We start from the raw sequence: 19,247 nt of genomic DNA on the forward strand, positions 1-19,247 counted from the left end.
GATCTAAGTAGTCTTTAATTCAACAGTATAACCTTTAGACCACTTATTCTCAGCTCATCATGGCAGCAGCGGCTGTAACTTTGAAAGATAAGTAGCCTTATTTGTTAAAAAATTGTAAAAAAAAAAACAAAAAACAAACAAACCAAAAAACCCAAAACAAAACAAAAAAACCATAGTGGGAACATGGTCAGCACATGGTCCTTTGACCACCTCCCTAACAGCTTCACCAGAAAATGAAATGTTTATAGTGTTTATCATTGTGTAACCTTTTTCACATGGTGAAGATATTAAAGCTTAGGAGGATGCCAGTAAGATGAATAAAGTTAAAGTTAATTCTATCACTGGTTACAGTCTAAATGATAATTTTATAGGCCATTAAAAAAAACTGAAGAAATGTTAAAGGAAATTTAAATGCACACCCCAAAACTACCTTAGAAGAGAGCTTGTGGTAGATAGCTTTTTTAGACATTAATGGCTGAGACCATCATTGGAAATGTGATTTACTGGAATTCATGTTTTATTTTACTCCATACATATAAGCCTATTTATTATTAATTACATTTATGTATTATTGTATAACTATCCATTGGTGTATATTTTAATTAACTATTTGTATGTAAACCTAACTTTTCATTGTTATTTTTTCATCTTTTCATGTTCTTTTAATTGCTATTGCTGTTACTAATATCGTGGCGGCAATGGCAATCCACATTTCATTGTTATACATACCAATGAAGAAGAACCATATCGGTAGCCTTATAGCCTCTTTTAAAAAGCCTAACTCTGCAATTGTTTTATACAGTGTAGAAATTATATGTTTGGTTCTATTTTAATTGTATGCACCCTTAATTCCATATTTTCTATTTGTTCCATTCTCTTCATGAGTATTCATTATCTATGTTGCCCAGAGAATGATAGGTTCCCCCTTTGAGTCTTAACTCATCTCAGGTTTTGTCCTCAAATAATTATGGAGTTTTTCCTTGCCACTGTTGACCTTTACTTGTTTAATAGGACCCAGATATCTTGCTCACTGGGATCTGGCCCCATTTAAAGCTGTTTTATGCCAAAGTCTATCTTTTTGTAAAAGCTCATGAACTATTAATAAAGCCAATATATAAAAGGGAGAATAGTCTGAATTCATTGTTTTTATAAAATAGCATGCATCTTTAAATGATAGCAAATAAATAACCATGGTTAAAATTAAACTAGACATCATTCTGTTTCTAAATGGAATGTTGACCACAGATGTGTTTTGTGCACCCTTGGATTTACTCGAGGATTTTTGCAAACACTCGAACACTATATATTTTAATTCAGAAAAAAATGTAATTCTTTCCTCATTTTAACTAGAAAAATGAACAGACTTATCACGGGGTACCGTAAATAGAAACAGAAAAAAAGACTTCATGTAAATGAAGTTTAAACGGTTGCTATGACGATAGCGCTAGAACCAATAACGTTAGACTATCAGAGGAGTAAGGAGTTTTGCGTTGACTGACAGCAAAATAAACCAATTGTTGTGATATTGTTCGACGATTTGTATCTGACTGCCCGAATATCCAATGAGAGTTCTCTAATGACACCGCTTCCAAGGTCCTCTCAGCCAATCACAATATAAGACAGACACTCACGTAAATATGCAATGAAATCAGGCTAGAATGCGTAGGTTTCTTGGACAAATATTGTAGCGACGAACGGGGCTATTTGCAGGTTTGTTTTAACTGCCTTTCCAGTTTTTTGTGTGATATCGTAATAATGAATTCAGCTGAACACTTGTAACCACGCAGTGTGGAGCATAGATTGGATACTGAGGTGATATATATGACTGTCGACATTAATTAGTGAGCGCAGCTTGGCACTTGCCTGCAAATTAGCTCGCTCGCTAGCCAGCCACAAAATGGAGTGATTTTCCTGTAATTTAGAGACTGGCTGGCTAATCAATCACCTTGCCTTTTCTAGCTGGATAGCTGCTAGCTAACTATATAAACGACTCTACATTAGCTGCTTGTTAGCAGTATTTGTAAACTATAACCAGACATGTTTCGAAACGAACGTTATCTAACGTAGCTAGTCAATAAGTCAGTTTTTTTATTTAGATCTCAGTTACTGTTAACCCAGTTAGCTAACGATAATTAGCTAGCTAATGTTACCGATTAATTTTAGCCAGCTAGCTACAACTGCTATGCTAACGCGAGTAAAGCCGGAAAAGCAAGCCATTTTGTGAATGGCGAGATGGCTAGCGTTAGCTTCCTAGCTGCCAAGGTACTTTGCTCTTTAGAGGAACTATGTATTTCTCGTCTCAAACATCCTAATAGCCACTTGAAACAAAACTTGCTGCTCTTCCTTTGTTAATATGAAGTATTACATTTTCACTGGACCTGAAACTTGTCTTCTCGTCCACATGTACGATTTGCTAATGTCGTCAGCTGGAGCCCTAAACGCTACCCACGCACCATTTTGAAGTGGCTACGCTAAAGGCGCGGTGGGCCTTGTTGATGGGTTCTGTGCCACCTTTCATGATTTTGTAACAATCTGCTTTTGCATAAACTAGCACTTTAATATAATCTGTTTTGCGGTAAGCTAACTCGCCTCCGCCTTGTTATTTTAGTTCATTTGATTCCGTCAGTTTTTTTGTGCTGTACTTCTTGATTAACCTATCATCGGACCACCGAATGTGTGTGTTCTTGTGGATCACGATGATTCTATAATGTTTCAGTAGCAGGAGTTAACCTCAAAGGGTTAGGTACAGCTCATTTCGGCAGTGATCATTAGAAAATTAGTCCTTGACACACCCACTAAAAAGATGTTGGCCGTGCTCAGGGCAAAGTGCTCACACCAACCGTGCTGTCCCCAGAGTTGACAATAAGGAGAGGAGAGCCCGTTCCAATTTCCCTGTTGGTAGAAGACAATGGAGACAGAAATTGAGCAGCAGGAAGAAGAAACCACATTCAGCAACACTGACACTAACGGTAAGGTCTGGTTTCTCGGTAAGTTAAATTTGTCAAAAAAAAGCACACTTGTCGTCTCACTGCTGCAGGTAATCAATTGATATAACGCTGAGTATTTTTACTTGGGCTAGTAGTTTTTATACATGTTTATTTTTAGCATTTATTATTTATTTTTGATTTTACTACTCAAGGACATCATTAGTTGACACACACCATCACTTACTTGGTTACTATTTAATAATCCAAGAAGGATATTTTTATGAAATACTTATGAAGCTGAATTAAGTTTCTGTAAATGGTAATGGCTGCTCTTCACTTCTCAGACAGTTAAATCCATACTCCCACAGGCAAGCGACCTGCTGAGGACATGGATGAGGAGCAAGCCTTCAAGCGCTCTCGTAACACAGACGAGATGGTGGAATTGAGAGTGCTACTGCAGAGCAAAGTAAGTCAGTGCTTTCCTGGGAAAACAAAAATACAGCTTTATGCTTTAAATATCTTCTTTATTGGCAGTAAAACCACAGTGATTGCAAAATGTTAATTTTCGGCAGTTCCACAAAATTTTATTGTCTTTGCAGAATGCAGGTGCAGTGATTGGAAAAGGTGGAAAGAATATTAAAGCCCTTCGGACAGATGTGAGTATTTAAAGTTTGGAGAGGACATTTACATTTGTGAAAGCATCATTCATTCAGGGTGGGACTTGCCTTCAAATCATCAACAATCACATTTTCCAATTTTTTTTTTTTTTTTTTTTTTTTGGCCAGTATGTTATTTATTTATTTTTATGTTTTAGTAAGGATCTGATCTCAATCAAAAGGCACCAGAGCGATTATATTTAAATCCCACAATTCAGCCATCACATCAGATTTTTTTTAAAATCAGAGCTTTGATTTAAAAGATGAATCATATTGTTGTAACTGCATCTTTAAGGGCAATAAACCCAAATATTGCATGCCACTAGACCCTGAAGGGAGGATCTTGTTCTCCTTTATATGGCACAGTGCTGCGCTGTATCTATTGGTTAGCTCATTTGGACAGACTCTCAAGCTGGGGTCTGATTGTGGGTGGGGTTTTGATATTTTCACAATAAAGGGGAAATATTCTCAAACTCAAGTTCGCTTGAGGGTTGTCTATCTTTCTCTCTCCTCGACAGGGATGTCATGGCGGCCTAACCATTCCGTGCTGAAACCCTAAAACTGATGTCTTGACTTTTGAGCTGACCCATAGTCATATATTAACTGCTATAGTTTTGTAGCAAAACTGTCTTCAGATCTGTCCAGCCCTGTTTCTTGTGCACTCATTGCCAAGTCTCTTCAAGTTTTTTTTGGACAATAGAGTGATGAGTATAGCCTTGTATTCAATTAAAATGTATTCCTTCTCCCCCTCTTCCCTCTCCTTTACTTTTTTGTTTTTGGCCACCTTCCTCCGTTGCCCATGTACTGGATCGACATGCCCCTCCTGCGTTGCCCACCTTGACGTTGGCCCAACCTCCGCCCCTGAACGCCCGCCCACCTGACACCCCGGTTGGCCCCATAAACGTGCCCTTTCCTAAACGGGCACCTTACTTGACAACATGTGATTGAATGCCCTTGCCCAATGCCAACCTCCACGACCAATGCAGTACAATGCCAGTGTATCAGTCCCAGACAGCAGTGGCCCAGAGCGGTATGTCCCACCAGTTATTGCCTCACTGCCTGATTAGAACAGAGAACACATGTCTTTGATAACCTGCCTTCTGTTTCATTTTAACATTTTAAACACATAGTATCCCCCCTTTTTAAGAAACATGTATTGTTCCATTTAATTTCTTATGTCTTCTCCCCTCCTCCCCAACACCCCATTCAGTCTTTTTATTTGGGACCCTTTTCTTTGTCAGTCAAGTATTTTTATGAAGTCAATTCTGCCACACGAGAGGGAGAACATTCCCGTCTAAGTTATTCAATTTTAATGGAAGGAGGACTGTTTGAAGTGTTAAGATAAATATATATTTAATTGTTGCTGCTGTTGTTTCTTGCTCTGGTGTTGATTGTGAATTGTTAAAAAGCAAGTCTCTTCTCCCCCCCCACCCCACCCACCTACCCACCCCTTTCCTTTCTTTTCTTGTTGGCCCAACTTGCCCCCTCCCCAGAGCCAACCTCTCTACTGTTCTCAACATCACTGTTCATGACTCTGCTGCTGTTGCACCGCCCTCTTTGTTGTTGTCATCATCACTGTTGTCTTTGATTTGTCTCTGGTACTGCATCTCTCCTGGTTTGGTTTTCCTCTCAGCCCACCCAACAGGCCCTTTCCCTGTTGCCTTGCTCCAGCTCTACACCACACCTAGTGCCCCTCCCCCTCTGCTTTAACTTTTCGTTTATGGGCTGCCTCTTTCTCTCTCTGTCTCTCACTCTCCTCGTCTGCCACCACCAAAAGGAGGTGTGCTAATAGTGCATTAGTTGTAATAGCAAGGAATTTCATTTTCTCCCTCCTTTCAAAGTTCGCTAATGGTGGGATAGAGTATAAAACCAGTGGCTGTGTCTCATGTCCTGCGGAGCCAGTAGTGCTCACTGATGTTCAGCCCTTTCACTGCTGCCCATTTCTTCAGGCCTGATGTCTGTTGAATGTGCAAGGAGCAATTGCATGTCAGTTACTTGTACTTCAGTCCAGTGTTGGAAGACCTAAACATGTGTTCAGCAGTCTTATTTTTGATTCACGTTTTTCTTTTTTAAAAATTTTTGTTGGTTTCTTTGTTTTAGTTTTCTAAAGCTTTTTTTTCCCCTTATGAGTTGTATCATACTGTTGTGATGTGGATCTAAAGGTATGTTTCCATTTGTTTTGCTCTTGTCTTCCAATATGTTCATATTTTGTCATCTGGCTGTGCTGCTGCAGTATCCTGAGTGTTAGTGCAGATATTGAGACCATTGGGGAGATTCTCCTGAAGATCATCCCCACTCTTGAGGAGGTAAGGACTAATCTTGTGGGATTTATTATGTATAAAATCTTGAATAAAAATGATTAAAAAATTCTCAGACTTGTAATTACAAACAATACAAGAGTGCATAAAAGCTATTAAGTTAAAAGTAGGCTTGGGAAGCCTGAGCAAATGTTAGGCCAGGTTTTCAAGCTATGTTCTATTGGTATGTTAATATTAGGTTTTTATCATGACTCGGAATATTTCTCCCTTTGCATATATCTGGCAGTACCAACACTACAATGGCATTGACTTTGACTGTGAGCTACGTCTGCTGATTCATCAGAGTTTGGCTGGAGGCATCATTGGTGTTAAAGGTGCCAAGATTAAGGAGCTGAGGGAGGTAAGATGTATTATTTCTTTCAGGCTGTGCTCTACAGATTAGACAAAGGATCTTTCTTCTAGTTTTAGTATGAGGATTACCCTTGCTGGCAAATTCTGTTTCAGCCTCCCGACAGATGTCTCAAAGTTTTGCTATAGAATACTCAGGAATCAAGTTCATAATATGTACCCTTTGGAAGCAGAAATGTCCTATAACTCCAAATCCAGCAATATACTCTGCAGTAAGGGAATTTGGTTCCCACCTCTGGTGTTCTACTTTGGAGTTATCTAATCATAACCCTTGGTTCCAATTAAAGTTTGATACTCCAGATACGTTTTTTTGTTTGGGGGGGGGGGCACTTTGAAGAGTTGAGATTTGTCATATCTAAGAGGTGGCTTGCAATAAGTGTGGAATCTTGATGACCCCATGATGTAATTAAGTTATTCCATGCCCTTCCACAAGGCTTTCTGAAACATGGGTGTTTGTAGAACCTTTGTCATCCTCTGGCCAAAAATGCCAACTGCAATTTGTTTATGCATTGGTGAAAAGTTTGCATCATGGGTGTTCTTTATAGCATCAGATTACAGCCTGCATTTGGAGATGATTAATAAAACAGAACTTGTTTAGCCTAAGCTTTCTTTTATTAAATATTATTGCAGTATCCTGTCATTACCCACTTACAAAACATTAACAACTTTAAATAGGCCTTATCAATGTGCTTTTAACCAGAGTAGGTTGTTTTAAAAGGAATATAATCCCTTGTTCATCTTAGTAGGGACATCTTGACAGAATTATTTGACACAACTATTTATATCAAGTAGATTTGAGCAATTAAAACATTGTTGATTTCATAAGGATGTATTTTCTTCTAGATCCTTGTAATATGCAATGACTGCAGTTGCACTGAATTTGAATGTAAAACTGTTACTGTAACAGACGGTTCATGAATTCTAACAATACCTTAGAGTTGATCTCTACATACCACAGTGGTATGAAAATTGAATGATCGATATATACAGTTTGGCTAATTCTCAAAAATCTGAGCACGTTAAAATGTCTTAAAATATGACATGTATGGAATTTGAATACATTGTGATGAGCCTATAATGTCAACTGATATGCAGTATAAGCTACAAAAGGTCAGTCTTTTCCCAAAAACAAACCCCCTTCAAAATCTAGTGCAAATCAAGTGTTTGAATCTTGAAAAAGCACCTGGAGTTGCTTTTGTAATCAAATATGGTGCTCAGGTATCTCTGAGATTTAAAAAAAAAACAAAAAAACAAAACAAACTTAATTATGGGATTTTCTTGTTCTTGTTTCTTCATTCAGAATACACAGACCACCATAAAACTTTTCCAGGAGTGCTGCCCACATTCAACAGACCGTGTGGTTTTGGTGGGAGGTAAACCTCAAAGAGTGGTGGAGTGCATCAAGGTCATCCTCGAGTTGACATCAGAGGTGATTATACCTACTGAAAGTAGAATGTGTAGATCCCAGCTAATGAGTCTGTCTTTGATGCAAGAACAGAGGTTCTAAATAAGTTCACATCTCCCAACTCGAATAGGCTCCTATTAAAGGACGTGCCCAGCCCTATGACCCAAACTTTTATGATGAGACATATGACTATGGCGGCTTCACAATGATGTTTGAGGAAAGAGGTCGGCGTCCCATGGGTGGGTTCCCCATGCGTGGACGTGGGGCATTTGAACGCATGCCCCCTGGTCGTGGAGGACGACCCATGCCTCCCTCCCGGCGGGACTATGATGACATGAGTCCCCGTCGTGGGCCACCCCCACCGCCACCAGGAAGAGGGGGCAGAGGAGGGAGCCGTGCTCGAAATCTGCCTCTGCCTCCCCCTCCACCACCCAGAGGAGGGTGAGGGAACCAGATTCAAACAGTCTTTTTTTTTTTTTTTTTCTTTTTTTTTTTTTAAACTTAGACACACTGTTTCAAGTTGTAGAACGCTGACTTGTAAAATGTTGAATTGGTTTTGTAACTTTCGATTTTACAATTACCAGTACTCAGTCCTATGGGTCCACAGTATGTTGTATCTCTTTTGTTTAATGGCAAGTGTGAACTTCTTTCTTGTTCTTACAGAGGTGATAGATTTTCCCATCAGAGCTATCATAGCAACATGGATGACAGACCAAAGTAAGTAAATTCAAAAGTGCATTATCTTCCTCAAAAAAATAAATACTCCTGATGAAACTTGGCATATTGTCATGAACATGTGCATAAAGCTTTTACAGTACTAGTTTCTGAATATCCGTTCATATTGAGTTTTTGTTGGCTTGTGTGTTATTTCTTACTTGCATTAACCTAAAGTTAGTAATCTAAAGTTATTTGTGAGGCTTTGACATTTTCATGTGCTGAAATGAGTGTCGAGATGATTGTTGGCCAACATGCTGATCAGAATGAATTGTCCAAGTGTGCTCAGCTGATTTACACATGTCTATATGTTTTTGTTTTGCTCTCAGCGACAGAAGGGGAAGGCCTGGAGACCGCTATGAAAGCATGGTGAGTAACTGGCTCCTTAAACCTGCTGTATGACTGGCTTTGTTGCACCATAAAATGCCTGTGAAGTTGTGGAGTGCATGGCCTGTCCTTGGTCTGGCTGTAGTGGCCCCTTTTTGGAAAAGCACTTGGAAAACCCAAGTAAAACTGGTTGTTCTGTCTATGTGAAATGGATGCATATGTGGAGCTCTTATCCGTGGTGCACTAGTTTGGACTGCTGTTGCTAGGCAATAATTTTTTGAATCACTTGTTGCCTTGGTTACCAAGGAGCAGCTAGATACGTAGGTGAAAGCCATCACACTCACCAGTGAACTCGGGGCAAGGCTGCTTCAAGTGCATAGCTTTGTAGAATACAGGATGCTTAATGGCTGCCATTTAAAGGCTCCACAGATGGAGTAAATAAATAAAATGTAATTTTAAAATCCATATCACACTTGTACATGCTCACACGCATTTTATATGTATGTGGGTTGGGCTAACACCTTTTTTTTAAAAAAATCTATTTTCTCTTTGCATTTGAACACAAGGGTGGAGTTGGCTATGGTGAGTGTTCATCTTTTATTCCCATATTTCCTGTGTGTGTGTGCGCGCGCGTGTGTGCACACACCATATGCACTCACATGAACTGAAGGTTGGCCCCAGTCAGACGTAATAGCTGTAGTATTTCCTGGCTTTCTTTCTCTCATACCTCTAATATCTTGAACACTTTCTCTTATTTTCTTTCCCATATCTTTGTCTGAAGACAACAACTCTTCTTGGGAGCCCTTCCAGTCTGGTGAGTATATATTATACCTTTTATTTACAGATCCTGGGTGCATGGAGTGTAGCATTGAAGTAAATGTAGGCCTAACATATGATTTTTGCCAGGTGGCAGAGGTTCCTACAGCGACATTGGTGGTCCTGTTATCACAACGCAAGTCACCATACCCAAAGACGTGAGTGCAGTGTAACCCCACAACCCCAGCATGCACATGCATGCAGGTGGAGTTTCACTGAGATGTATTAAGGTCTAACCATCCTCTCCTGTTTTAGCTGGCTGGTTCCATCATTGGGAAGGGAGGCCAGCGGATCAAGCAGATCCGTCACGAGTCCGGAGCCTCCATCAAAATTGATGAGCCTCTGGAGGGCTCAGAGGACCGGATCATCACCATCACAGGAACACAAGATCAGATTCAGAACGCCCAGTATCTGCTACAGAACAGGCAAGTTCAAGCTCAAATAGCCAGGCTTTGGGAACTGTAGGTCTGTGCTTGATGACCAACTGATGGGCACCATAAAACCACCATGTTTGTCATCTCTTGGCATGTGAAATGGGATAATTCTTCTGTCATTGGGGCAAACGTGTGGTAATGTTGTTTTCTTTGTAAGGAAACACGTCCATTATCTCTTAACCTTTTGATATCTCCCCATTCTCCTTTCTTTCCTCTCTGGGCACTGTTGTTTTTAATCAGCTGTATTTGAAGTATCTAAATGATATTTAAAGTACAGTGAGCAGGGTTGAAACTTGACAATGCTGAGAAGCATGATTTGATTATTACTTCATAGAAAGTGACACATTACATGATTATAAGGCTTGTTGCCTTTTTAGAGTGATTGTGCTAACTAAACAGATGGTTTGTTTATTTTTCTGATGTCAGGAGAAGCTATGTAGTCACTCATGACCCAAAATTAGCTGGCCATTTGTGACCTGACAAATATGGCATGAAACAATTTAATTACCATACCTTTTCACATCATGATGACACTTCAAATGCACTTGGCTGCAAATGGTATGCTCTTCTCTCTGCTTGACTAACAATTTCTTACTTCATGGGGGGTTGGTGTTCCTTTTGACATTCATACAGGGTTGTAATAGTTACATTTTGGAAAAGAAATCCAAATTGAAAGTGACTGAGGGGCAAATGACTTGGAGCCCAGGACAGTGGGAGAAAGCTGGCTTGCTTCTGTGTGGAAGACTTGTGATTTTGTTGTTGTTAGTTAGATAAATTGACAACAAATCACAGTCTGCCCTACAGCACAGGCCCAGCCTCATCTGCCCCTCCCCCCAAACTCCCAGCCTTTGTCTCACTAACCCTGCTGTGCCACTGATGTTTACCTTACTCTGACATTCTTGTAACATGTATGTCTGCACGTTACCCTGCCTTCAACCCTAGTAAACCTTTAGTGTTTCCCTGCCTTTTAAAGCACTATTCCTTTACTCCAGATGTGCCTCCCATGTGTAAATCTTATTTCATCTTTCAGATTAGTTTTTTAGCTGAGGCTTATGTACCTTTTTGACCTGTTACTTTTATTCTTGTATTTAAAAGGTTACTTCTACTAATTGGTTAGAGAACAGGGCTATACCAAATACTTTTAATGCATAAAACATGTAAAGCTCCCTTGTTTCTCATTGTAAAGTGCTGTGGAAAAAAGCAAAGATCACACTACATAAAACAAGCATTGCGCGCGCATAAATATATAAAATGTGGGATGACCTGTTAACACTCTTCCAAAGACCATTTTAACCTTGTATACCAAATCTTTAACAACCTATCATCCACATCTTTTCATATAAATGATATTTATCAGTAGTAGCAGTAAGAGCAACATTGTTTTAAAACCTCTTGCTTTCTGTGCTACAGTACAACCTAGCAGAATTTGAATGCTCAAGTTTCTTCCGAATGACATAAACCCACAGTACTCTGTCTCAACAATTTGTGGTTCTCCTCTTTCAGTGTGAAGCAGTACTCTGGTCGGTTCTTCTAGAGGACGGCGAATGAAGCCAAACTGCCATACCCATACTTCAGCTTCTTTTCAGAGTTTACATTCCTCTGCTGCTTGAGTAGATGTTCTCCCTTTCACTCTCTCCTAACATCTTTAGAAAAAAAAACAACCAAACAAACCAAAAAAAAAGTAACAAAAAAGTTTGGGAACGGTAGAAAGGTGTCTCGGAAGCAGCAGAATGAAGTGGAGCCTTTCCTTCATTATGGCCATGTGGTGTTCTTGTATGCATTGATTTCTTTCTTTTTGGAAGCTGTAACTACTGGGGCTCATCTGTAATGTCCACTGTTAGCCTTACCAGAGCTGCATGCCCAGTCAGTACAGCATGCAGAATGTAATCTTTTTGTAATCGTCCTCCCCTTTTTGCCATTTAGTTTTTTCTTTCAAAGGCAAGATGATGTCTAATACTGTATATATTCAGTTATCATTTGGTGAAAGTTTTAATATCAGTACAATCTTATTGTAATGGTTTGAAAAATGGTTTGAGGTGGAACATAGATTCATCTCTGATATGAAGATCTCTCCCCCTCCCCTTTTCCTCAGTTTTCTAAGAGACCCTTGGATGGACTGACTGTTTGTACTCTCACTGATATTGGGATCCATTTAATCTTGCTGATGCTTGTTTTGTACGTCTGTTTGTAAGCATTTTTAACATTTTAGATGGGATCTTTCTAGACCAGTCAGCTAGAGGGAAACAAAATCTTACCTGTAAAGATTTGTGGCAGGTCTGTATTACCAACTGTGTGTTTATACCCCCATGCCCCCACCCTGTGTCTGTAGAATGTGCTGCAAGTCTGAGTAATAAAATCTGTGCCACCTTTTATTAAAACAATGTTGCTGGCTTTTTAGGTGTGGTGTTGAACAAGCGATCAAGTTGAATTTCCATTTTAAATCAAAATTTGTGGATCAGCTTAACTATTTCTTAAAAAAGTTGTTGTTGTTGTTCTGTTCTTACAGATGATTGACCAGTTCCTTTAAATGCTTAAGTTTAGTCTGACACTTATGAATCTAACAGATCAGACATTTTATATGAACAATAATGTCCTTGATTTTAATACCTAAAACCACTGTCAATAAAATAAGTAATTTATTAGCAAAAAAAATTCTCCATATAGCTTTCTTGTATTTTACTAGGATTAAATCAGTATAGTCAAAGTTGAAACGTGTTTGTAAATGATTGCTCTACGTAATGTGCCGAATTTCGAAGATGGCAAATTCACCTTCCTGTAAGGAAGGAAAATGTATTCAGCCATACAAGAGTTTAAAAGATGGTAGCACTGTCATAACTGATGGAAATGGTTGGCGTAATGGCTTTAATAAAGTCTCATTATCTAAATGTGACTAAAGGGTTAGTCATGTGGTTTAATAATGGTTTCATAATTAATGCTGCATATAGACCAGTCAGTAAACAAGCTGTAAATGTTTTAAATCAATGGAATCGATGCGAGTGCAAGTAAGTCCATTGTGACTTTATAAAACGCTTTAACGCGGGGATACATTTAACGTGGTTTAATGAGTTAAAACAGTGAAATCGGTTGTTTCTCTCACTTTAATAGTTACGCACTTTATTTTGCCAAAAGAAAGATTCCAGAATCTAAAAACATAGCTCCAGGTTTTGCACTGGGTCCTACTCCATTTAAATCTGTTCGGAAGCAAACGGCCTATCGTTGCACAATCTACTGAAACATCCAAAATAATGATCATCCAATTGACCACAGACAGCGTTTTATTACTAATACGATGCGAGTGAAATACCATGCAAGTCCGTGGTCGTTTTAGTACATTAAACGTAGTTAACCCCTTTTCTTACGAGACGGCTCAATGTCAAAGTCTGTTTCGGCTTGATATTACGAGATAATTACATTCGATAGTACTAGCGACTAGAACGATGTGACATTTTGGGGTAGTAAATTGTTGTTGTTGTTGTATATTAAGACACGTTAAACTTTTACAGATTAATTTTAGAATGTCTCCCAAAAGATGTACACCTAAAATTGTCTCCAACTTATAACAACGACTTTATTACTCTTCCAGGATACGCAGGATATGTGTACTTTCCCACACTGTCTAAACTGTTTCCTCTCGGCCAAACACACCCCTCCTAGACTGTGAACGTCACATGGCAGGGAGTGGATGGTGGCTGTAATGAAATTACATATGGAATAGGCGAAAGAGAACTCGAGTGCACCCAATCTGGAATTTACTTGTTTCTATATGTCCGGGAATAATTTTATGAATGAATTTAACACTGTCGGGTTTTTTTTTTTTTATTGTGAGACATGTATATGCCCGAGGATGATATATTTTCAGTGGATTTTCCAGTAGTCAACTGGTCCAGTCTGGTGGTTCGAAGGGAATTGGAGTGAAAGTCCGCCATATTCATCTTTACCACGCCCGGAGTCGAGTATTTGGGGAAAACGATTTCAACGCTTTGGCTACGCTCGCTAATCATACAAATGTTATCTGCTGCAAGTGTGTTAAAATGTAAAAAGACGAGAGCACCGTTGCTTCTTTCTTAGGAGGAAAACGTTGGTTTTATTAAAGGGACTGGGAGATTGTTACTTATTGCTAACAAATTCGACAAACGTTAGCTATGGAGTTAATCGACCAAAAGGATCTGTTGCTTCTAAAGTGAGAGATATGCAAACGGCACATTGGCCTTATTAGGATTTAAGTAGGTGTGTGGTGAAAGTTTTGGCGGCTGGTTAACGTAAGGGAATGATGCATAATTGCAAAAACATTTGTTTATGAATTACGTCGACGGTTATGAATCGTCCCCTCCTCCCCAGTAAACTACAGGAAAACTAGCTAATTAATACCTACACCCATGTTCGGACGGAATTTTTCCTCAATGGATTTGCCGAAAAACTCTTAGACACGAAATATCTACCTTAGTGTATTTATTCGGAGAATCATGACTCTTGACTCCATAATGGCGTGTTGCCTCAGCGAAGAGGCGAAAGAAGCGAGGCGAATTAACGACGAAATCGAAAGGCAGCTCCGTCGAGACAAGAAAGACGCCCGTCGGGAACTCAAGCTACTGCTACTCGGTGGGAGATCAAAATAACTTAAAAAAAATCTGAGCTCCACTATGTGTTGGCAACGGCCCGGCTGCGGTTTATTATGCAAAACTTAGTTCGCTTCACTTAAATCATGTGTTTGCAAATGCAAATGGTACCGAGTTACTGTCGATATCTAAATCAAGCATTAGAGAATATTAAGACACATTTCTAAATGGTAGGCATGGTAATAGATTTAGTTTTTTCTAACAGTGTTTTGTGGCAGCAAAATACTTTAAATTAAAGAAGGATTGTAATCAGTTTATTATAGCCAACAATGCTAGTTCGGTTGTCGTCGAGGATCCCAGAGGGTACAACTGGACAACGTGCATCAAATAGACACCATGGTAGCGGAGAACGTTTGGCGTCCTTGTCATAGAGCAGTGGAATGAGGTGTTGGTACCAGGTTCACTTTAGCCGTAATCACTGTTCAAAATAAATCTACACAAATGCAATCAACTATTCGATCACGACAACATGTTTCGTAAACGGTAACGTGTGCTGCATCTGCAGGGTTCGTAGGAGCAGATCCACGGCGAATTTAATGTGGAGGACGCGCCTAGGCTAGTTCGATTCTAAGAAACTATCGACCCTGCTCGTAGATCACCATCTATTTAGTGCAGCTGGAAAATCCACCTCTGCGGCCTACGAAATCGTGCACATGTTTGGCATGGGGTATGGAATGTTGGCAGGTGTAGAGCTGCTTAAGTTGCATTTATTTATTTGTTTTTTTATATTAAGGTAGCTATTCTGTATATTGTCTAAGATTTGTTTTTGTATTTCGTTGTCACTGTGTTGTAGGGACCGGAGAGAGTGGGAAGAGCACCTTTATTAAGCAGATGAGAATTATTCATGGTTCTGGCTATTCTGAGGAAGACAAGAAGGGCTTCATTAAGCTGGTCTACCAGAACATCTTCACTTCTGTTCAGGCAATGATCCGAGCCATGGACACCCTCCAGATTCCCTACAAATATGAACAAAATGAGGTATAGTTTCCTCATAACCTTGTCCTTGCCTTTTCTGAGCAAAGCAGTAGCCTCTTCAGTGTCTGCCCAATAACATTAAACCTTTGGTTTGAAGTCTTGCAACAGTGGGGTCTTTCATGTCGTTTTAGTCGGCATGATTCCATGACTTTAGCAAAGTGTCAGAGTCAAGAAGTGCATTGTCATGGTCAGTCAACGTTCGTAGGTTTCAGAGTTAATTTGATGTTGCTATTCTACCACATCTGTGTATCTTTAGGAATATCTCAGAGGATGCAGTTTTGTTGTGAAGTAGGTCAGCTCATGAGACAAATGCCACGAGAGAGACAAAACCACTTTGGTTAAACATGCAGCTCCTGCCTAATGAGATTACCCCTCCAAGCTATAAAATTTAATTATACAAATTCATTGCCTTACAGAAATATGCTGGCACCTCTTTTCCATTTCTAGATAGGCCTAAAGGCAAGCCTATTTTTTTCTCTTCTGCGTTCGTTGACTGAAATATTACAGAACATTGCAACCTTGATGAAGCACCACAGTATTGGGTCAGGCCTTGCAAGCAGTAACTTTCAGAAACATAAGTGTGTGGTAAAATGGGTCATTGACATGGCAAGCAGGTTAGACATGTTTCATTCCTTTAGTACTGATTCATGGTAATGTTTCTATATGATGTATTTTTCATAAACTTCATTTATTTCCTCTCATTTTTCAGGGCAATGCAAATATTGTTCGAGAAGTGGATGTAGAGAAGGTCACAACATTTCTAAATCCTTACGTAGATGCCATTAAAAGTTTATGGATTGACCCAGGGATCCAGGAGTGTTATGATCGAAGGAGAGAATACCAGCTCTCTGATTCTACCAAATAGTGAGTGCGCTACAACACAGTCATCAATAGGCTGAAAAAGAACGATAATTTAAACGCTGTCTTGGAGAATGCATTGAAAGAATGCAGGAATTTGAGTTAGACTGGCTTCCTTGAGTTCCTTCCATGCCTATGGTGATATAAATGCCACCACTCCTGATGTAGCATGTCAGTAAGTCAATAAAGAGCGATTGCTGTGAATTTTAGGGGCCCTTTCACTTTCCCAGGCACTGCAGGGGCATTTGAGACCAGTGCTAATTAAGGTGTGAAACTGAAGCCATAACAGTAGGCCTGTGTAAATGGAAGTGTGACACTGCTTTGATACATACAGAAACTAACCACTTGAATTTCGATTTCATAGCCACCTACTCATAACTGCATTTGGTGTTCCTCTTCTTTCAACCACAAGCTAGCTCATGATGCAAATAAAATCAGTGCAGAAAAGCTGTTTCAAGTCTAGGTTCAGGTGATGTGCATGTATGTCTTTAACATATTTAGCTACCTGAACTCACTGGAACGTATTGCTGACCGATCGTACGTGCCGACACAGCAAGATGTGCTCAGGGTCAGAGTGCCTACCACTGGCATCATTGAATACCCTTTTGATCTCCAGAGTGTCATCTTCAGGTAGACCCTGTAAATTCTGTTCTAATAGAGTCTAACCTGCTCTGATACAATGTTTTTAATTCTGTTTCACCCAATGTTAATTTATAATTTTCCAAATTATAAACCTTTTGACTTTTTCTCTTGTATCTGCCAGAATGGTAGATGTGGGTGGCCAACGCTCAGAGAGACGAAAGTGGATCCACTGCTTTGAGAATGTGACTTCCATCATGTTCCTAGTGGCACTGAGTGAATATGACCAAGTTCTCGTCGAGTCGGACAATGAGGTGCGTATCTCCTTGTCTGATCAGCAGAGGGAGACAGAGAATTGCTCATAGCAGGACTTCAGCAAGATCAAACATTAGCTTCAGAGCTCTGTGATAACACAGTGACATCTTTTAATACCTATGAAGACCTTTTTTTTTGTTAGCATAATCTAATTTTAAGAGACTTGGTGTCTTCCAGTGGTAGATGGAATATAGACTACTTTATGGGTAGCAAGTGTGATAGTTATTTTGTATTAGAATAATAAACTGTTGTCTCTTAAGTAACCAGCAGAGGATCCAAAAGCAACAGAAACTCAGGCTACAGTCATTTTTCCAATTAAGTGTGTATATGGTGCTGTGAGTATGTAATCAAATCTTAAAATGTGTATGATTTATTTCTCTCCCTCAGAATCGAATGGAAGAGAGCAAAGCACTGTTTAGGACAATCATAACATATCCATGGTTCCAGAATTCTTCAGTGATTTTGTTTTTGAACAAGAAAGACCTGTTGGAGGAGAAAATAATGTTTTCACACCTGGTAGATTACTTTCCTGAGTATGATGGTAAGTGGTCTGAAAGCCTTAATTTTAAAAGTGTCATGTGTCAAACTGGCAAAAAAACTCACTAAACCTCTAAAAGCACAACCACAAGGCAATATGGTTGTTGAATGCTTGCATGTACATATACACGTACGATAATGCTTTATGGGAACGCTGGTGGAAGTGCTAACACAGCTAACAGAGACTGACTGTTACACATCAGCTAGTATATTAATGATGACTGGTGACTAGCTATCATTTATCATCAGCTTGATTTAGACTTTTTGGTCATTGGTTATTCCTGTGGGTTTCACAATATGCAGCAAATAAAGAAATGGAATGTGTTTCGTAAGCGCACAACCACATTAAGTGGCTTTACAGGCTTGTGCATTCTTAGTCACCAAACAGTGGTGGCTAAGGCTGCAAAAACGAGGAAATGCCATCATTTTCTGAGCTGTATCCACGGACGCATAGATTGTAATAATTGTCCCTGATTGCTCTCCTTTCTGTTTCTCAATCCCACTGCTAGGCCCTCCGAGGGATGCTCCGGCAGGGAGGGAGTTCATCCTGAAGATGTTTGTCGACCTGAATCCAGACAGTGACAAAATCATCTATTCTCACTTCACCTGTGCAACAGACACAGAAAACATCCGCTTTGTCTTTGCTGCTGTCAAAGACACCATCTTGCAGCTGAACCTGAAGGAATACAATCTAGTCTAAAAAGACAAACAACAACAAAACCCCACCTGGTCTAAAATGTGTGCTGCTCCTGCTTGCAGACTGCAGCTTGACTACAACTGTACATGGCATGCAGAGACCATATGGGTCAACCTTGATTTTCCTGAAGGGCAAATTGCAGACAGATTACCTTTTTGTCTTTGGACTGTAATATTGATTAATACAAACTGCTCACTACTGCATAATTATTTATTTGCACCATGGAGCTTGTTCACAGGGTCCACATTGAATATTATTATTCCATTTTAAAGAGAAATTGTTAATTAACTTTTTATGATCATAAGAGGTAAATGCATTTGGAGAAGACCTGCTCTCTTCCTGATCTTTTCAAGGAATCAGGTAATTCCATAACAGTTAGCTGCAAGAATGTACACATTTGGTTTAATACTAAGGTGACAGAGCAAAATGTATGATGTAATATTCGTTGAGGGACAAGAGGTCGTTAGGACATAATTAATACATTGTCCATTGTATTTAAGTACTTCAGGGAGTTGTGGCATTCTCTTCAAAGTCAGAAGACTTTGCAGGTGCAGGGGGTTACTCTTAAAGAAGTCAGATTACTGTGCGTTTGTTATCTTTATGATGAGTAAAACTAAATGATTAGGAGTTGAATAGTAGTATGTTGCAAGTGCCACATTTTGCTTTATATATATATATATATATATATATATATATATATATATATATATATATATATATATATA

At 39.3% G+C, this 19,247-nt stretch overlaps 2 protein-coding genes across 6 annotated transcripts; both read left to right on the plus strand.

Moving 5' to 3' along the window:
* The first annotated feature begins 1,613 nt into the window (after positions 1 to 1,613).
* hnrpkl (heterogeneous nuclear ribonucleoprotein K, like) lies at positions 1,614 to 12,597 on the plus strand. Of its 4 annotated transcripts, none has more exons than XM_027025363.3 (16): positions 1,614 to 1,710; positions 2,855 to 2,969; positions 3,296 to 3,393; positions 3,527 to 3,583; positions 4,570 to 4,613; positions 5,817 to 5,889; positions 6,128 to 6,241; positions 7,550 to 7,678; positions 7,785 to 8,095; positions 8,318 to 8,371; positions 8,698 to 8,737; positions 9,262 to 9,277; positions 9,477 to 9,509; positions 9,602 to 9,669; positions 9,767 to 9,936; positions 11,449 to 12,597. In XM_027025363.3, the coding sequence occupies exons 2-16, from the start codon at positions 2,909 to 2,911 to the stop codon at positions 11,477 to 11,479; spliced, it is 1,299 nt and encodes a 432-aa protein (XP_026881164.1). In that variant the 5' UTR covers positions 1,614 to 1,710; positions 2,855 to 2,908; the 3' UTR covers positions 11,480 to 12,597. The 4 variants fall into 4 exon arrangements, with proteins under 4 accessions (XP_026881164.1, XP_081575784.1, XP_081575783.1 ...); XM_081719657.1 differs by lacking the exon at positions 1,614 to 1,710 and adding an exon at positions 1,718 to 2,575; XM_081719658.1 differs by lacking the exon at positions 9,262 to 9,277.
* Positions 12,598 to 13,615: 1,018 nt separating this feature from the next.
* Positions 13,616 to 19,233, plus strand: gnaq (guanine nucleotide binding protein (G protein), q polypeptide). 2 transcript variants are annotated; one of them, XM_027025382.3, is made up of 7 exons: positions 13,616 to 14,544; positions 15,355 to 15,539; positions 16,246 to 16,400; positions 16,896 to 17,024; positions 17,158 to 17,287; positions 17,676 to 17,829; positions 18,335 to 19,233. In XM_027025382.3, exons 1-7 carry the CDS (start codon positions 14,409 to 14,411, stop codon positions 18,523 to 18,525), a joined length of 1,080 nt encoding a protein of 359 aa, XP_026881183.1. In that variant the 5' UTR covers positions 13,616 to 14,408; the 3' UTR covers positions 18,526 to 19,233. The 2 variants fall into 2 exon arrangements, with proteins under 2 accessions (XP_026881183.1, XP_026881184.1); XM_027025383.3 differs by lacking the exon at positions 13,616 to 14,544 and adding an exon at positions 15,076 to 15,228.
* Positions 19,234 to 19,247: the final 14 nt, after the last annotated feature.

The sequence above is a fragment of the Electrophorus electricus genome, chromosome 8 (assembly GCF_041902795.1).
Source record: "Electrophorus electricus isolate QZ-2024a chromosome 8, ASM4190279v1, whole genome shotgun sequence".
In the NCBI taxonomy this organism is placed as follows: domain Eukaryota; kingdom Metazoa; phylum Chordata; class Actinopteri; order Gymnotiformes; family Gymnotidae; genus Electrophorus; species Electrophorus electricus.

What these genes read in the sequence shown, in the direction of transcription:
- hnrpkl (XM_027025363.3), top strand. Translation starts at nt 2,909, where the DNA reads ATGGAGACAGAAATTGAGCAGCAGGAAGAAGAAACCACATTCAGCAAC. An exon ending in TCCTCGAGTTGACATCAGAG is followed by an intron (nt 7,679 to 7,784) that starts GTGATTATACCT and finishes CAACTCGAATAG; the next exon opens with GCTCCTATTAAAGGACGTGC. An exon ending in TTGGGAGCCCTTCCAGTCTG is followed by an intron (nt 9,510 to 9,601) that starts GTGAGTATATAT and finishes GATTTTTGCCAG; the next exon opens with GTGGCAGAGGTTCCTACAGC.
- gnaq (XM_027025382.3), top strand. Translation starts at nt 14,409, where the DNA reads ATGACTCTTGACTCCATAATGGCGTGTTGCCTCAGCGAAGAGGCGAAA. An exon ending in CTCTCTGATTCTACCAAATA is followed by an intron (nt 16,401 to 16,895) that starts GTGAGTGCGCTA and finishes TAACATATTTAG; the next exon opens with CTACCTGAACTCACTGGAAC. An exon ending in TTACTTTCCTGAGTATGATG is followed by an intron (nt 17,830 to 18,334) that starts GTAAGTGGTCTG and finishes TCCCACTGCTAG; the next exon opens with GCCCTCCGAGGGATGCTCCG.